Below are 18140 nucleotides of genomic sequence, written 5' to 3' on the forward strand. Positions count from 1 at the left end.
TTCCACATGTAGAACCAGTAATGTTTATCTTTCACCTTGGATGTCAGAAAAGAGGAGCAAATTAACCCTAAAATAAGTAGAAGATTGGAAAATAATGAACTAGGAAACAAATAATAGAAAAAAATGTTTTAAGTGAAAAGTTGGTTCTTTGAAAAGGTGAATAAAATAGCCAAACTTAGGAAGAAAAAAAATAGTGAAAATATAAGTTGTCAACATTATTACAGACCCTATATATATTAAAAGAGACTAAGGAGATATTATGAACTACCAACAAATTCAACTTGCTGAAATGGACAAATTCCTTGGAAGGCACAACAAAACAGACACAAGAAGAATTAGAAAATATTAAGGAACTCCATATCAGTTACAGACATAGATTGAATTTGTAATTAAAAACTTTGGGGGGCACTTGAGTGGCTCAGTCAGTTAAGCATCCGACTCTTGATTTAAGCTCAGGTCATGATCTTATGGTTTAATTTAAAGGGTAAATTCCAGTGACTTGAGTTCCAGCCCCACATTGGGCTCTGCTCACAGCGTGGAGCCTGCTTGGGATTCTTTTTCCCTGAACCTTCTGCCCCTTCCTCTCTCTCTTTCTCTTTCTCTCTCTTAAAATAAATAAGCTTAAAAAACAAACAAACAAACAAAACACAACTTTCAGGGCACCTAGTCATGATCCCGGGACCCTGGGATAGAGCCCCCACATTGGGCTCTGTGCTGAACAGGGAGCCTGCTTAAGATTCTCCCCTCCCCCTCCCTCACTCTTACTCCTTCCCTCTCCCCCACTCAGTCCCTCCTCCACTTGCTGTCTCACCCATGCTGTCTCTAAAATAAAAAAAAAAAAAACACTTTCAAAGTGTTTTTTGAAAGAAAAGAAAACTGGACTCTTGATGGCTATCTCACTAAATTCATTCAGGAATGAAGGAAGTAAAAATAGCAACTCTTCATAGACTCTAAGAAGGGAGAGGAAGACAGAACACTTTCTACATCCTGTTATGAAGCACCTTGACTGATATTAAAAACCCAACAAAAATACTACAAGCAAAGAAAACTATAAACCTCTTGTGTTATTATAAAACTATAATACCTCTTGTGAATGGAGATGCAAAATTCTTAATAAAATTTTATCTAATCAAATCCAGCAATATATAAAAAGGTTAATGCATAATAACTGAGAGTATATTCTAGGAATATAAAGTCTGTTTAACATTTGAAAATCAGTCATTCACCACATTGATAGAATGAAGGAGAAGAACCTTAGATCATCTCAATAAGTGGAGAATAAGCATTGACAAAATTTAAAACCCATTTATGATAAAAAAAAAAAAAAACAAAAAAAACTAGCAGACAAGGAATGAAAAGAACCTTCCTAAGTCTCATAAAGGGCATCTATGAAGCTCTCACTCCTAATTAATTATAAAACTCTTTCCCTAAAGATTAAGACAAGGAAAGGATGCCTGTTATCAACAGACATCCTCTACTCAGCATTGTACCAGAAGTTATAGCTAGTGCAATCAGGTAAGAAAAAGGAATAAGCAGTGTATGGATTGGAAAGGGAAAAGCAGAATTGTGTGTATAGATCACATTATTGTGTATATGGAAAACCCTGTGCAGTCCGCAAAACAATATGCTAAAATAAGTGAATTTAGCAAGGTTACAGAATACAAGGTCAATAGGGGGGAAAAGTGATTATTTTTATATTAGCAATGAACAATTAGAAAATAAGAATTTTTCAGGGTGCCTGGGTGGCTCAGTCGGTTGAGCGTCCGACTTCGGCTCAGGTCATGATCTCACAGTTTGTGGGAGCCTGCTTCGGATACTGTGTCTCCCTCTCTCTCTGCTCCTCCCCCGCTCATGCTCTGTCTCTCTCTCATTGAAAAATAAACAAAAACAGGGGCGCCTGGGTGGCTCAGTCGGTTAAGCCTCTGACTTCAGCTCAGGTCACGATCTCGCGGTCTGTGAGTTCGAGCCCCGCATCGGGCTCTGGGCTGATGGCTCAGAGCCTGGAGCCTGCTTCCGATTCTGTGTCTCCCTCTCTCTCTGCCCCTCCCCCGTTCATGCTCTGTCTCTCTCTGTCTCAAAAATAAATAAAGGTTAAAAAAAATTTTTTTTTAATAAAAACATTTTTTAAAATGTGTTTTTTAATTAAAAAAAAAAAAAAAAAGAAGGAGAAAATAAGAATTTTAGGGATGCCTGAGTGGCTCAGTGAGTTAAGCGTCTGAATTTGGTTCAGGTCATGATCTCACGGTTTGTGGGTTCGAGCCCCGTGTTGGACTCTGTGCTGACAGATCAGAGCCTGGAACCTGCTCGGATTCTGTGTCTCTCCTCTCTGTCTGATCCTCCCTGCTTGTGCTCTCATCTCTCAAAAATAAATAAACATTAAATTAAAAAAAAAAGATGGACCTAAATATAAAACCTAAAACAATAAAGCTTCAAGAAGAAAACATCTTCACAACCTTGGCATAGGCAGAGATTTCATGGACATGACACAAAGGCACTAACCCTAAAAGTAAAAAGCCTGCTAAGTTGGATTTCATCAGAAGTAAAATTTCATTAGAAGACTTTAGAAAAATGGACAAGCCACAGACTAAATAATATTTGCAGTAAATATATTTGACAGAGGACTAATACCCAGAATTTTTTTTTAATTTACATTCAAATTAGTTAGCATATAGTGCAACAATGATTTCAGGAGTAGATTCCTTAATGCCCTTTACCCATTTAGCCTATCCCCCCCCCCCCACAACCCCTCCAGTAACCCTCTGTTCTCCATATTTAGGAGTCTCTTATGTTTTGTCCCCCTCCCTATTTTTTATTATTTTTGCTTCCCTTCCTTTGTGTTCATCTATATGGAGTATATATACACTCCATCGTATATATATATACCACGTCTTCTTTATCCATTCATCCATCGATGAACATTTGGGCTCTTTCCATACTTTGGCTATTGTTGATAGTGCTGCTATAAACATTGGGGTGCATGTGCCCTTTTGAAACAGCATACCCGTATCCCTTGGATAAATACCTAGTTGTGCAATTGCCGGGTCATAGGGTAGTTCTATTTTCAACTTTTTGAGGAACCTCCATACTGGTTTCCAGAGTGGCTGCACCAGCTTGCATTCTCACCAGCAGTGCAAAAGAGATCCTCTTTCTCCACATCCTCGCCAATATCTGTTGTTGCCTGAGTTGTTAATGTTAGCCATTCTGACAGGTGTGAGGTCGTATCTCATTATGGGTTTGATTTGTATTTCCCTGATGATGAGTGATATTTTTTCATGTGTGTGTTAGCCATCTGGATGCCTTCCTTGGAAAAGTATCTATTCATGTCTTTTGCCCATTTCTTCACTGGATTATTTGTTTTTTTTTGGTTGTTGAGTTTGATAAGTTCTTTATAGATTTTGGATTCTAACCCTTTATCTGATATGTCATTTGCAAATATCTTCTCTCATTCCATCAGTTGCCTTTTAGTTTTGCTGATTGTTTCCTTCACCGTGCAGAAGCTTTTTATTTTGATGAGGTCCCAATAGTTCATTTTTGCTTTTGTTTTCCTTGCCTCTGGAGACATGTTGAGTAAGAAGTTGCTGCGGCCAAGATCAAAGAGGTTTTTGCCTGCTTTCTTCTCAAGGATTTGATGGCTTCCTGGCTTACATTTAGGTCTTTCATCCATTTTGAGTTTATTTTTGTGTATGGTGTGAGAAAGTGGTCCAGGTTCGTTTTTCTGTGTATCTCTGTCCAGTTTTCCCAGCACCACTTGCTAAAGAAACTGTCTTTATTCCATTGGCAGAATATTTTCTAAGAGTGGGGAATTTTTTTTTTTAATTTTTTTTAACGTTTATTTATTGAGAGAGACAGAGCGTGAACTGGGGGAGGGACAGAGAGAGAAGGAGACAGAATCCGAAGCAGGCTCTAGGCTATGACCTGTCAGCACAGAGCCCAACGCGGGGCTCAAACTCACGAAACATGAGATCATGATCTGAGCCAAAGTCCAGCGCTTAACCAACTGAACCACCCAGGCACACCCCACCCCGAGAATATTTAAAAACACTTCCCATGTATCTTAAATTCTTCCTTTTGTTCCCTTTTTTCTTAACTCTTGCTTCAATAATTACTTCTGGAATACTTGTCCAGTCTCTGCCCTTCAAAAGGCCATAAGTCAGAGCTTACAAATATTGATGTGTTGGGGCGCCTGGGTGACTCAGTTGGTTGAGCGTCCGACTTCGGCTCAGGTCATGATCTCACAGTCTGTGAGTTCGAACCCCGCGTCGGGCTCTGTGCCGACAGCTCAGAGCCTGGAGCCTGCTTCAGATTCTGTGTCTTACTCTCTCTCTGACCCTCCCCCGTTCACGCTCTGTCTCTGTCTTAAAAATAAATAAACATTAAAATTTTTTTTTTTTTTTTTTTTTAAGAAGAAAAATCTGGGGCACCTGGGTAGCTCAGTCAGTTAAGCATCCGACTTCGGCTCAGGTCGTGATCTCGTGGTTCGTGAGTTCAAGCCCCATTTAGGGCTCTGTGCTGTCAGCTCAGAGCCTGGAGCCTGCTTCAGATTCTGTGTCTCTCTCTCTCTCTCTCTCTCTCTCTCTCTGCCCCTCCCCTGCTTGCGCTCTGTCTCTCTCTGCCTCTCAAAAACAAATGAACGTTAAAAAAATAATAATAAAAAGAAAAATCAGCATATTTTTTTAAATGTAGTGTTCTTGCTACTATTTAATGAACAGACTTCTGCAGCACATGTGCAGAGATCTACAGTGGCTAATAAATGGTCAAACTGACACGTAATTTTTCTCTAATATGCTTAGTCAGCTAATTTGCTTCTATTTTTCTTTTACAGTTTCAGCTCCTAGCTTCTGCTCTATTCAAATCTGGTTCAGATTTTACAGCTCTAGGTAAGTATTCCAGCCTAGTTTATCTAACTTACATGCCCTACCATTTGGGGGATTGGATTTTGGTTTCTTTTAAGTGAAACATCAGGCGAGATGTTCATCTAAACAAAACAAGTTTCAAGGTAGCCTGCAAAATTTCTAATAACCTGCTACAGAGTTATTTTCCAAGCATCAGTCACCAGTTCATGGGTCAGTTTGCAGTTCCTGTTACACCAATTGCTGGGTTCTTATGCAAACACGTGGCAGTAGAAGCATGATCAAAATAAATTAACTCGTATAGCATGGTTTTGGAATGTAGGTGTACTACTCATACACTTAACTATTAGATGACACTTCTTGGTGGGATGATTTTTCCTCTCAGTTTATTCTTTGTGGAATCAACAGATTGGTGATGGGTAGGCAATGACAAAATCATTTTGAGATCAGAGAAAATGCATTATCTCTTCCCTGAAAATGCCAAATTTTGTATGCTGTTATTTTAATTGTTTAAGATAAACTCTACTTGAAACTCCAGTGTTTCTCAGACACTCCAGATATGGGCATCAGTCTCCATTTAGGAGTACTCTCATTTAGTATCAATGGATTATTAATGTAACTAGACTGTAGTGAAGTGGGGAATCTTACAGAATCCAGTAGAAATCAGGTGAATTTTCAAGAATCTTTTTGTTAGGATACATCATTATGATAGCTTTATGCTTTCAACAAGGCTGTAGGCTTTTGAAGTAGGGGAATTTCCAGCCCCCCTCTTGGCATTACAAAATACAGTCACGTGGTAAATGCTTATTAATTCCATTCATGCCACTGCTGTTATAATTTGCCTTAGAGCTGAACAGTAGTATTGAGATTTTCCAGTATATGAAATACAGATACTAGTCTTTATCTCTAGCATAAAATAACACTTTGGGATAGCAATTTAATTTCTTCATCATCCTTATGTCTCCTAAAGGTGAGCTATACCTCAAAGGAACAGAACATATATAATTCTGGTGTTTTTCAGTGGGATGGGAAAGAATAGCAATTTTCCTTGGGGTCTTGCCCTTTCTTATTCCATAACCAGTAATCAAGGCTTCTCCACTGATAGAGGCACCTCTAGTCCTGAGTTCTAATTCCAGAACACATAGGATTCCACAGGGTAGGACTGAGCACACTTTGCTATAAAACATAGGTTCTCTGAAAATTTAGATAATTGTTTAGCACTATTCCATACAAATATTTTGAGGCTAACAGAGAGCTTAACCCTGTGATGAAGAATTTAAGTATAAGCGTTATTTTAGAAAGTCCATACCCTTGTGAATTTCATCATTTGAGACAGAGATTTAGTGATAAATGAATTAGGAACCTGGCACATAGATATTGTTCGAATGAACATGTGCCTTGTTATGCATGGATACCACAGCCCAGGGCCATTATTTCTATTTTATTGGTGAGCAGCACTAAAATGTCTCTGGCTGACTTATATTTAGCCTTTAGAACAAAAATTTCTTGGCAGTCATTTAAATATGTTAGGTTGGTGTCAGCAAATATTTTACCTTTAACTTAACTCCTTTCTTTGGTCTCTTCCCCATTCACTGCCAGCTAATATATTTTTCAGGAACAGTTTGTTTTACTTGGATTCCAAGCAAACCTCAGATACACTGAGAACAATACAAACAATAGAAAAAAATACAAAAAGAAATTCCTGTGGGGTTTCACTTCCTACCTTGTTTGAAGGAGGCAGTATGTTTAGTAGTTAGAGATGAGAGTGTAGGAGAGTGATTAAGAGTCAGAATCTAGGTTCAGATATCAATTCTGCCACTTGCTAATTTCAACCAAATTAATTTCAAAAAGCTACCTTGAGGGGTGCCTGGGTGCCTAAGTCGGTTCAGTGTCCAACTCTTGATCTCAGCTCAGATCTTGATCTCAGGGTCGTGAGTTCTAGCCCCACATTGGGCTCCACGCTGAGTGTGAAGCCTACTTAAAAAAAGTGACCTCTTGCAAGTACCTTTCTTTTTATTATTTTTTTAAATTTTTAACATTTATTTATTATTTTTGAGAGACAGAGTGTGAGCAGGGGAGGGGCAGAGAGAGAGAAGGAGACACAGAATCCAAAGCAAGTTTCAGGCTCCAAGCTGTCAGCACAGAGCCTGATGGGGAGTTTGAACCCACAAGCCGTGAGATCGTCACCTGAGCCTCCCAGGTGCCCCCAGCAAGTCACCTCTCTAATATTTAATTTTCTCCATTTATAAAATGGATGTAATAAGAGTACTTACCATAAGTTGAGAGAATTAGGTGAAATAATTATGGCGAACACTTAACACAATAAAACAGTAAGTGCCCCATTCAGAGTACTATTAATATTACCTCCCTCAAAAACATAATCTTCTTGGGGTACCTGGGTGGCTCAGTCGGTTAAGCATCGGAAGCTTGGTTTCGGGCTCAGGTCATGAACTCACGAACCATGAGTTCAAGCTGCACATCGGGCTCTGTGCTGACAGCTCGGAGCCTGCTTAGCGATTCTCTCCCTCTCTCTCTGCCCCTCTGGGTGCATGCTCTGTCTCTCAAAATAAATAAATTAAAAAACAGAAAAGGATTTTTAAAAAAATGTAATCTTCTTTGTAACACTGGTAAGTTGGGATGAAAGGCAAATTCGGACTTTATGCCAATTTTAATAAGGAGAAATTTGGTATTTATAAACAAAATGTATTTTCCTTAATGTTTCATGCCTACTTCAAGTTCCTGACTCTTGTTTATTTCCCATCAGATTGTCTTATCTTCACTCCACTTAGAGTTGAAATCAAGTGGGGTATTTCACGTGTAGATATATACATTTTTTAAGATTTTTATTTTTGAGTAATCTCTACACCCAATGTGGGCCTCAAACTCACAACCCTGAGATTGAGTCACACGCTTCACCAACTGAGCCAGTCCAGTGTCTCTAGTTGTATACATTTTTTTCATGTATAGATAAACTAAATACTTCATTTTCTAAATTCTCCAAAAAATTTGCCTCTGCTAAAGTTTCTGACAGACTTCCTTCCAAATTGCTTCTCTTAACCTCCTAGTGAGAATTAATTATTGACTAATGTCCTTTGTACCTTGAAGAATTAGAAAAATGGAAAGTGATTTACAGACAGCTGACATCTTAATTTTGAAAAATGACAGACTTCAGAGCAAAATAACCTCTGGGGATCTTTAGAGCTTCTGGTGGCTGTGGGCACTTTTAAGCTTGAACTCAGACATTTTGCTGATTTTTAGAGCTGTATCTTGGTTCCAGAAAGTATGCATTGGTACAGTTTAAGCGTACTTTCGGCAAGGTATGTGAGAACTAGGAAACAATCTGTCCTGTAGAGCATTTTGCCTTTTTCTTTTTTTTTCTTTTTTTTTTTTTTTGGAAGGAGAGAGAGAGATTGAGAGAGAGTCAGTCAGTTGGGTGTCTGACTTCAGCTCAGGTTATGATCTCGTGGCTCATGAGTTTGAGCCCCACGTCAGGCTCTGTGCTGACAGCTCAGAGCCTGGAGCCTGTTTCAGATTCTGTGTCTCCCTCTCTCTCTGCCCCTCCCCCACTTGCACTCTGTCTCTCTCTCTCAGGAATGAATAAACATGAAAAAAAAAATTTTTTTAATAAAAGATACTTTCTTCAACCTCCTGTCTGTAACCCACATGTTTACAGATACTTTTTATATAATAGTGAATTTATTATTAGCAATAGAAAGTATAAATAAACTTATATCCAGGAGAAAAATGTAAATAGGAAAACTTACCTAGTCCGTATAGGATATTAAGTTAAAAGTATTGTATATTCCTAATAGTTCACTTTTCTTTTTACAGCAGTCATTATCTTTAGTCATGATAGTAGCAATAAAGTGATAGTTAGTATTTATTGAGCACTTCTATGGGGCCAGGTACTATTCTAAGTACTGTACATGTCTTAACTCATTTAATCTAGATAATAATCCTATGAAGTAGCTACTGTTGTGAGGCCCTTTTATATATGAAGAAACTAGGACGCTTGCTCAGGAATAGTGCTGGTGAATGGCAAAACAAGGATAGAGACTTGAATAGTATGGCTTCAGAGCTCGCTCTCTATAAACTACCAACTATACTGCTTCTCATTGAGCTCTACCAGTTTCTACTACTCTGATTAATTTCTTATTCCATTTTATGATGAAAATCAAGTGAAAGAAACATTGATTAGGAGTGTGAGATTTATGATAATCAATGTAACCGTTTTTGTCCCAGCTCTGCCTTTTAATTAGTCATGTTACGTTCCTAGTGCCTACCCTTTTTAATGTATTTTTTAAAAAAACATTGACTACAGATAAAGCTTAAGATTCTTCCTGAACAACTTTCCTCAGCTCTGTCTCCTCTCAAGCGTAACCTTTCATATCTGGCAGATCTTTACACAAACACACATATACACACAACCATATACACAGATATACAAATACAGCTGATTCTCTTTATTTACAGTAGTTCTGTTAAGTCATCAGTCTGTTCTGTTACGGCTGAATTAGTGAATACTGAACCATTACCCTATGGGACATAGGGAGTTAAGTTCCTTATATTGTTCATTCATTAACATTGAACTCAGGCAATAGCACTGTAACTCTTTCCTCAAAGAAGCTTGTCTTAACACACACATTTTCTCCATAAGGCACGTTATGGCCTTTTTGCATTTAAGAACACTAGACAACACTTCAGCGCTACACTTGGGGGATCATTTTAAGCAGTGAAGTCACCAACAAAAAGCACAAAATGCAAAAAACATGACACCAATAGACCAAAAAGGACGCTTGTTTATAATGTGAGAGGTGAAAAAAGAAGGCAGAGCATCACCCAGTTCATCCTCAGCTGAGAACGTGTGTGTATTTTCGCAGCTGTCCACTTGTCTGTGCAAGACCACATAGTGCCACAAGTATTGATTTTGAGTTTCAGCTAAATTTTAATGGGCAGACAAATGCACAAATATCTGAATAATAAGGATGGACTGTACACACGGACACAGATGTATAGTTTTGTATGTTCTGGTTTTATTACACAATGTAAAATATGTATTCTACAACATAACATTTTAAAATTTAATGATGTGGCATGGAGATGTTTGCAAGAAACTGTAATCTATTGTATTCTTATTGAGTGATATATGATATTCCATAATAGGATCTACCATAATTTAAACATTCATCTAATGATAGTGTAAATTTCAGTCTTCTCACTGGTAAATGGTGAATAAAAATAAAACCTGTTCAGATGGTAACTATACTTACTGTGAGGAGTATTGAATAATGTATGGAATTGTTAAGTAAAAATCACCGCATTGTGGGGCACCTAGGTGGCTCAGTTGGTTGAGTGTCTGGCTGTTAATTTCAGCTTAGGTCATGGTCCCAGGGTCATGGGATCAAGCCCCATGTCAGTCTTTGTGCTGACTGTGAAGCCTACTTAAGATTCATTCATTCAATCATTCTCTCTTTCTCTCTCTCCCCACCCTCCCCCCCTGCTCTTCTCCCCTGCTCACATATACTCACTCACTCTCTCTCTCTCTCTCTCTCTCTCTCTAAAATTAAAAAAAAAAAATCACTAAGTTGTACACTTGAAACTAACATAACATTGTATGTCATTATACTCCAATGATAAAAATATTTAAGTCAAAAAATTAATTAAACATGTTCTTTTAAGGGTTAAAGAAACTTAGCACACTGCTTACAGTTTAAGCACTCAGTGAATATTTGTTAATAAAAATACATAAATGAGCTTTGGAGTCAGACAGACATGGGTCCACGTTCTATTCTCTTCTCTCACCAGCTGTGAGATCTTACTAAATTACTGAATCTCTCTAACCTGTCTCACATGAAAGGGGAGTTTATGATAAACGCTTCATTATTTTTTTTATAAGAATGAAATGTGGCCATGCATAAACTACCTAGCACACAGCAGGAACTCAGTGTTTCCCTCCCTCTTAAATCATTTAATCTCATGGAAATGTATTTACTTCATTTGATATTATTTCATAAGAAGACAGGTGTTTCATTAGTAATACATAGGTATTACTTCATTAGAGGATTACCACAGAATCAATATTTTCTCCTAAAAATAAAACATCACATTTTTACAAATATAGAAAATAAAACAAAGAAAGGAAAAACCTAAAAGTTGACTACAAACAGAAGCCTGTTTATCCAGTTGGTAACATTACCACCCAATAGCAGGGGGGAAGAGAGAAAATGTTTAGTACAATGCTTAGACCATACTCCTACTGAAATATATTTTAAAGACAGTGAAAGCAAAGAAATCTTGTGTTTTGCCTGTGGTGGTTTGGGTATAGTAAATCTGGAATGTGTTTTGTGTGTATTTCAGGTTGAGCAAATTAGTAAATATGATACTGCAGAATGTCAGTTTTCTTAGTGGAAGAAAGGAGGTACTATAAATAGGGAATGGGATAAGGAGAGGAAGAATCCTTTAACGTTCTTAAAAACTGAGAATCATCAATGAAATCATGAACTCATGATTTTGGCTTAAAAAAAGCTATATAATATGTGTGTACATATGTGGATAGGCCTAGAAACAGCACCACCCTTGGCAATTAGCACAACTGATCTTGGTTTCTAAATGTTATTCACCACTAAAAAGGAATAAGGCATCCTTGGGAAAATGGCTCATTCCAGAACTGTGTAAAGATGAGCTTGGATATCTTGTTGTGCCAGAAAGGAACAGAGTATTTAAAAAAAAAAAAAAATTTTTTTTAATGTTTATTTATTTTTGAGAAACAGAGACAGAACGTGAGTGGGGGAGGAGCAGAGAGAGAGAGGGAGACACAGAATCCCAAACAGGCTCCAGGCTCCAAGCTGTCAGCACAGAACTGGACGTGGGGCTCGAACCCACAAACTACGAGATCATGACCTACGCTGGAGTCAGACACTCAACCAACTGAGCCACCCAGGTGCCCCATTAATGGGAACATTTAAAAAAGACATAGAAACCAGCTCAAAAGAGCTCTCACTGGCCCAAACTGGGACAGTATGAGTATTAAAATGAATAATGACAGTAATAAATACAATATATTGAAGAAGAAAAGGATCCATGAGAGCATACTCATGCAAACAAATAAAATGGAAGGGAAAAAAAACTTTATAATTAATGTCAGTCAACAAATGTAGAATGAATTGTAATTAGAAAAACAGCATTATAGTTGTTTAGCAAGATATAATTATTTTAGCAAGAATCATCAGTGAATGCTAATATCATTGGGTGCAAGTCTCTTGGGGAACAGGATATTCACACAGTCTCAAATTGTATCCTCGTCAATATTTTACTAATTATAGTGGTAGAAAAGAACACCTTCACATTGGAAAAAAATTGGCTACCGTAGCTTAAGTGGTCAAAGTGAACATTGGGACACACTGATAGCATGTGCCTCCTGACATGATGCACTGAGAAGGACACAGTATCACTTTTGTAGTATTCTTGCCAGAACTGCATAAATTTCATTCTGATCATGAGGAAGCAGTCAGACAACCCAAATCCAGCACATTCTGCTACATAACTGCTCTGTACTTTTCAAGAATATCAGTGTCAGGGTGCCTGGGTGACTCAGTTAAGCGTCCAACTTCGGCTCAAGTCATGATCTCACGGCTTGTGTGTTCGAGCCCTGTTTCAGGCTCTGTGCTGACAGCTCAGAGCCTGGAGCCTGCTTCAGATTCTGTGTCTCCCCTCCCCCACTCATGCTCTGTCTCTCTCTCTCTCTCAAAAAATAAACATTAAAAAAAAAAAAAAAAGAATATCAGTGCCATTAAAAAAAAACAGAGGCTGAGGGGCACCTGGGTGGTTTAGTCTGTTAAGTATCTCTTTATCTCAGGTCAGGTTATGGTCTTGAGGTGGGATTGAGCCCTACATTGGGCTGGCTCCATGCTGAGTGTGAAGCCTGCTTGGGATTCTCTCTCCCCTTCTCTCTGCTTCTGCCCAACTTGTGTTCTTTCTCTCTCAAGATAAATAAATGGGTTTTTTTAATTTAAAAAAAAAAAAAAAAAAAAAAAGGCTGAGGAACTATTCCAGGCCGAAGAGACTTGAAGGGGCGCCTGGATGGCTCATTTGGTTAAACGTCTGACTCTCAGGCCATGATCTCACGGTTTTGTTGAGTTTGAGCCCTGCATCGGGCTTCACACTGGCAATGTGGAGACTGCTTGGGATTCTGTGTCTCCCTGTCTGTCTGCACCCCACCCCAACTTGCACTGTCTCTGTCTCAAAATAAATAATAAACTTTAAAAGACCCAAAAACTAGATACAGTGCTTGATAGTGGATTGAGTTTTAGTTTAGTGGAGAAAATGACTATAAAAAAGACTATTGTTAAGTTTCCCAAATTTAATATATAGTGGCTATTCAAGTGATGTTCTTAGGTGAAATGAACTCAAGTATGAGTGAAAATGTCTACAACTTACTCCCAAATAGTTCCACAAAAAAAGTATGTGTGGGGTACAAACAACAGAAAGAATGAGAACATGTGACAATGTTAACAATTAAGTAATCTAGGTGAGGGTATATGAATATTTGTTGCATTATTGAAACTTGTCTAAGAATTTGAAAATTTTCAAAATAAGTTGAAAATAAAGCAATTTAGAAATTCAGAAAAGCAATTTAAATAGGGGGAAAAAGTAATACCATCATTCAAAGCTAACCTTTGCTTACATTTTGGAGTATTTCCTTCTGTTCTTTTCCATGGTATTTCTTTGTTAAATCTTAAGCTCCAAAGAAGTAAACATTTGCTCTCAAACTTAAAATAATAGTAAAAAAAATTTTTTAACAAAAAAGAATGTACTTTTCTTGAGGCATTGTTTATTTTCCTTCCAGGAAACTGATATCCTTGGCAATGTTCTGTTCTGTTCATGTTCTTTACAAGAATGAAAACAGTGCACCTAAAACAGTATTCTAAGTTGAATGAAAATTGGTCCAATTTGAAATAATTTTCACTGAGTATTATGGCGTATATAACTCTTTCTGGTACTATTTCTGTTTCTTGTGGTAGTCTATAGGGCTCTCATGTCTCAGCCATTTCAGGAATGGGGAAATCAAAAGACTACTTTGTTTATCATTCGTTATATGTACATAAGAAATTTGAGGCAGCTTAAAGCAATACAGCTAACTAAAGGAAGGAAGCATCTCACTGGATATTCCTTTGACTGGAATGAACTTGAAAATTAAATGTTTACTAAAGGTTAAAGGGGAAAAAATCCTGTAGTTCCATTGACCCCCACCTTTTAAGAATGTCATCCACTTTTTTTTTTTTAATGTTTATTTTTGAGAGAGAGAGAGAGAGATCATGAGCAGGGGAGGGGCAGAGAGAAAGGGAGACACAGAATCCTGAGCAGGCTCCAGGCTCTGAGCTGGTAGCACAGACCCCGATGTGGGGCTCAAACCTAGGAACCATGAGATCATGACCTGAGCTAAAGTCAGACGCTCAACTGACTGAGCCACCCAGGCACCTCTGTCATCCACTTTCTAATGTTTACCTGCAGAAAAGTCGTTCATTGCTCTGTTTTTCACACAACGTGTGCCTGGCGTAGAGCATGGTGCATAGTATCAAACATGTATGGCCAGGTACTGTTCTCTGCTATCATACATGTATTTCTTTCCCTCAGTTATGTTTTCACTCAGTTCTCTGAGACTACATTCAGCTCTTGGGACCTTAATGATTTTAGACCACTTTCTAAAGAAAGTGATTTTATTTTTCATTTTGATTTTATTGTATTTTTTTATTATAAAAAAATGTTAGTGGTCGGAAGTATTATAAAGTTGGAAGAGAGGCAGAAATTTCCTCAGTGGAGTAGAAGAGGTAAATGTAAAGAAAAGAAGAGAGTCAATATTAGTTACTAAAGTGCCAGTCATTAGAACAGGTGCTTCTCACATAATTATATCTAATATGCCCAATATCCCCATGAGTATACAAGATTAATACAAATTTATAGCTGACCAGACAGTTGCAGCAAGGCTGATTAACTCACCTAAGATCACACCACTGGCCAGGTACTAGACCTGGGTTCGGGACCTACGTTTGTCTGGTTTTAAAATCAGATTTGGTTTTGATTTTTGCATTCTACATTGCTGCTTTTCTCAACTAGCTTCTCCGTTACATGTTTTAGACACAATGGATGAGTTTCTTTGTATCTCTCCCTTTACCAGGCTTTTCCGATGTGGATCACACCTATGCTCAAAGAACTCAGCTCTTTGACACCTTAGTAAATTTCTTTCCTGACAGCATGACTCCTCCCAAAGGCAACCTGGTAGACCTCATCACGCTGTAACTGAAGAGTCACTGGACAGAAATGGAGAACGTCTGATTTCAGTATTTTGGAGTCCAACTCCGTGGACCGACAATTAGGCTGCAGCGATTGAGGACTGCACCAGAATTTTGAAGGGATCTTTACTGTCACAAGTTTTAACCCTCTTCCTTCATACCTGACCTCAGCCCCTTTCTCCTCATCCCATTCCTGAATTAGGCTAATAAAGTGAAATTGGTATACTTTCCATTTAAATATATATATATTTTTTTCTTACTTTAACTTTTAAGAACTAATGAGTATAAAAGAAAAAGTAATCAGGCAGTTTACCCTTTTCTGATTTTTATTTCATTTTTATAAAATCGGGGCAAGTAAGCACTATTAACAGACTCAGTGCTGTAAGAATTGGGGTTTTGTTGTTGGCTTGTTTTGGCCTTCTTTCTCCTCCTTTCCCATTTCAGTTTACCTCGCATCATGCAAACTGCTTATAAGTCATGTCACTTGTTTACCTCTTTAATTCATTCTTCAAAGTGTGGAGTTCTGTAGGGCAAATGATGTAAAAGTGATGTATGTGTCTCTGTTGACTAGAGTCTTGTATTACATTAAACAGTAGGAAGAACAGAGGGCTCAAATGTATGCCCCTTGTCATAGAACTAAAAAATGAAACCCAAGATTGATCCAGGCACTTATCTGAGATTGGTCTATAGTATTTCTATAATGATATATTTTATAGTGGATATTACAATAGCTTTGAGTCACAGAAACCTTAAACTGAGGAGAATATAGTTCAAGACCTTTAAGAGCCATTATAACAATTACCAGCAAGAAGATTCCAGTAGTGATTAATATGTTCATTGATGTCTTTGTAGCAAATTTTGGAAGAAAACGACTCTTTTCTCTGGTAGAGCTATGCTTCCATTTCTCCTTTGTGCTTTTTGTAGCATTTTCACTTGGGAGGGTGGGTTTCCAGAGCTATGCTTTTGTTATTTCCATATACATTAGCTTCCTACATCTGTTTCTGTACACTGGTATTTTAAAGAATAATGGTTTGTAGTTGTCCGATGGAATACAGCTGACAGGGATTTCATTAAGCACACGCAGGCTTTTAGTTGGAGAAAAAGGAAATAATGGTACAGATATTTTTTCATTGAAAGAAGGGCAGATGTGGGGGTTGGAGGTATTATGTGTCATTCCATGAGGTGCTGTGGAGTGCAGTGTAGGAAACCCACACCTGGCCAGTGCTTACACTTGCTCAGAAAGTGTGCTGTATGCAACCGATGCCCACCGTGCCTCAAGCCGACTAGGTACAATAAATGTTCATCAGTCCAGTAGCTGTGAAAAGTGAATGACCTAATGGAATGGAGTATGTCCCTGAATAGCGAGATTAGGCCTCACCAAAGAAAGAGAAAAAATTGACTTGCACTTTTGAAAAGTCTCATGTATAGGAATGAGACTGAGATCCCTCTTCACTCTGTCTTTATTGCTTGGTTTTAACTTATTTGGGAATGGACAGCAATATATTTTTCCTAGTTCTAGACTTGAATCTTGGATTCCTTAGCTTTCAAGCATCCCAAAGCTATCTGTAGTGATTAAATAATTAGATATGTACCTTGCCTTGTGAAAGCTATGGTATGTAATTTACTAAGTACCAAATTGTGCAGCTGCAGAATAACTAATTGACTTTAGAGGTAAGCAAATAGAATCTACTTACATTCCTGTACAGTTTCCATAAAATGACTCCCCTGAGTGACAGTCAAGAACATAAAATATTATCACGAATGTTGTAGCTGTTGAATCTTGTTTTGTGGAAACAGGTACAAATCAGAGAGTTGATAGGGAAGAACTCGATAAGAGTTTCTAAATTTAAAAGCTCTAGTTTTGCTTACTGTGAATTCTGGCACTTTAAACACACTAACCAAATGAAATTCTGCTGCCCTCCACCATTTATTTCTACAGTGCTTTCTTTGTTGTTTTTTTTCACCAGTTCCTTAGACTCCATATTTGGAAGAAACTCCGTTCTTGACCTCAGTGATTTTGTTTCTCCCTAACTCACTACTCTACTAGTTGCTTTTTCACATGTGCTTGCTTTAATTTTATCTTTCTCCACTTTAGTTAGGTGGAACCTTTACCCTTTTCTTCATTTCTGGATTTTTTTTGTTTTTTTTTTTTTACACCAACCTGTTTAGATAGGGTTGAATCATAGTGAACCATTCAGTGTTACCTGAGTGGACTGTATAGAGGAGGTTATTGACTAGGTAGAATTTGTTCCATGGGGCTTTAAAGGAACACTGCTGGTAATCATTGCAGGAGACTGTAGGGCTTTATGAGATCCATGACCAGGACTGACACACTACTCACATCTCACACCACAACCTGATTGGAAACTATAGTATATATTATATATATATATACATATATATATATATATATATATATATATATATATATGTATATATATATATGTATACACGTATATATACGTGTATACATATATATATGTGTGTATACATATATATATATATATATATATATATATATATATATATATATATAGTGAGAAGCTACATATATTTCCAAGAATTCCAGCAGTATAATTTAAATCTAATTTGGTATTTAGACACAGTGTTTAAATAGGCCAAATTATCTGTGCTCTACTACTTGAAAGGCTTTCCTTCTAGCTTAGTGAGTCCCCGATTGAAACATCAGGCTAATGCTCTAGATGCATTCGTTAGTAGGGTACAGTTTGTTCAGTGTCGTCATCCCTAGCTCCAACTTCATTCCCATTTCTCTCTTTCCCAATGGAATATATTATTCCAGAATAGTAAACTAGATCTCTAACATTATTTTCAGTGCTTGTACTTCATGAGAAATTGCCTGATTTGAAAGATAATTCTAAAATGCATTTGTATTCTGTGGAATAACAGAGACCTCGTGTGGCCAGTTTGATTAATTCAAATGTATCCATCACTTACTCAAGCAAAGGATTGCAGACTTGGGTGCCTGACTCACTACTCAAGC

The 18140-nt window shown here is 37.6% G+C and overlaps 1 protein-coding gene across 2 annotated transcripts in view; it reads left to right on the top strand.

Annotated features, from left to right (window-relative positions):
* The window catches only part of MKLN1 (muskelin 1), a 212545-nt gene extending 197168 nt beyond the window's left edge, over positions 1-15377 (top strand). For both annotated transcript variants that reach the window (XM_042924831.1, XM_042924822.1), the window contains exons 17-18: positions 4823-4877; positions 15025-15377. In XM_042924831.1, the coding sequence (XP_042780765.1) occupies positions 4823-4877; positions 15025-15146 (177 nt within the window). In that variant the 3' untranslated portion in view covers positions 15147-15377. The remainder of the gene's footprint in view (positions 1-4822; positions 4878-15024) is intronic.
* Positions 15378-18140: the final 2763 nt, after the last annotated feature.

The sequence above is a fragment of the Panthera leo genome, chromosome A2, assembly GCF_018350215.1.
Source record: "Panthera leo isolate Ple1 chromosome A2, P.leo_Ple1_pat1.1, whole genome shotgun sequence".
Taxonomy (NCBI): Eukaryota; Metazoa; Chordata; class Mammalia; order Carnivora; family Felidae; genus Panthera; species Panthera leo.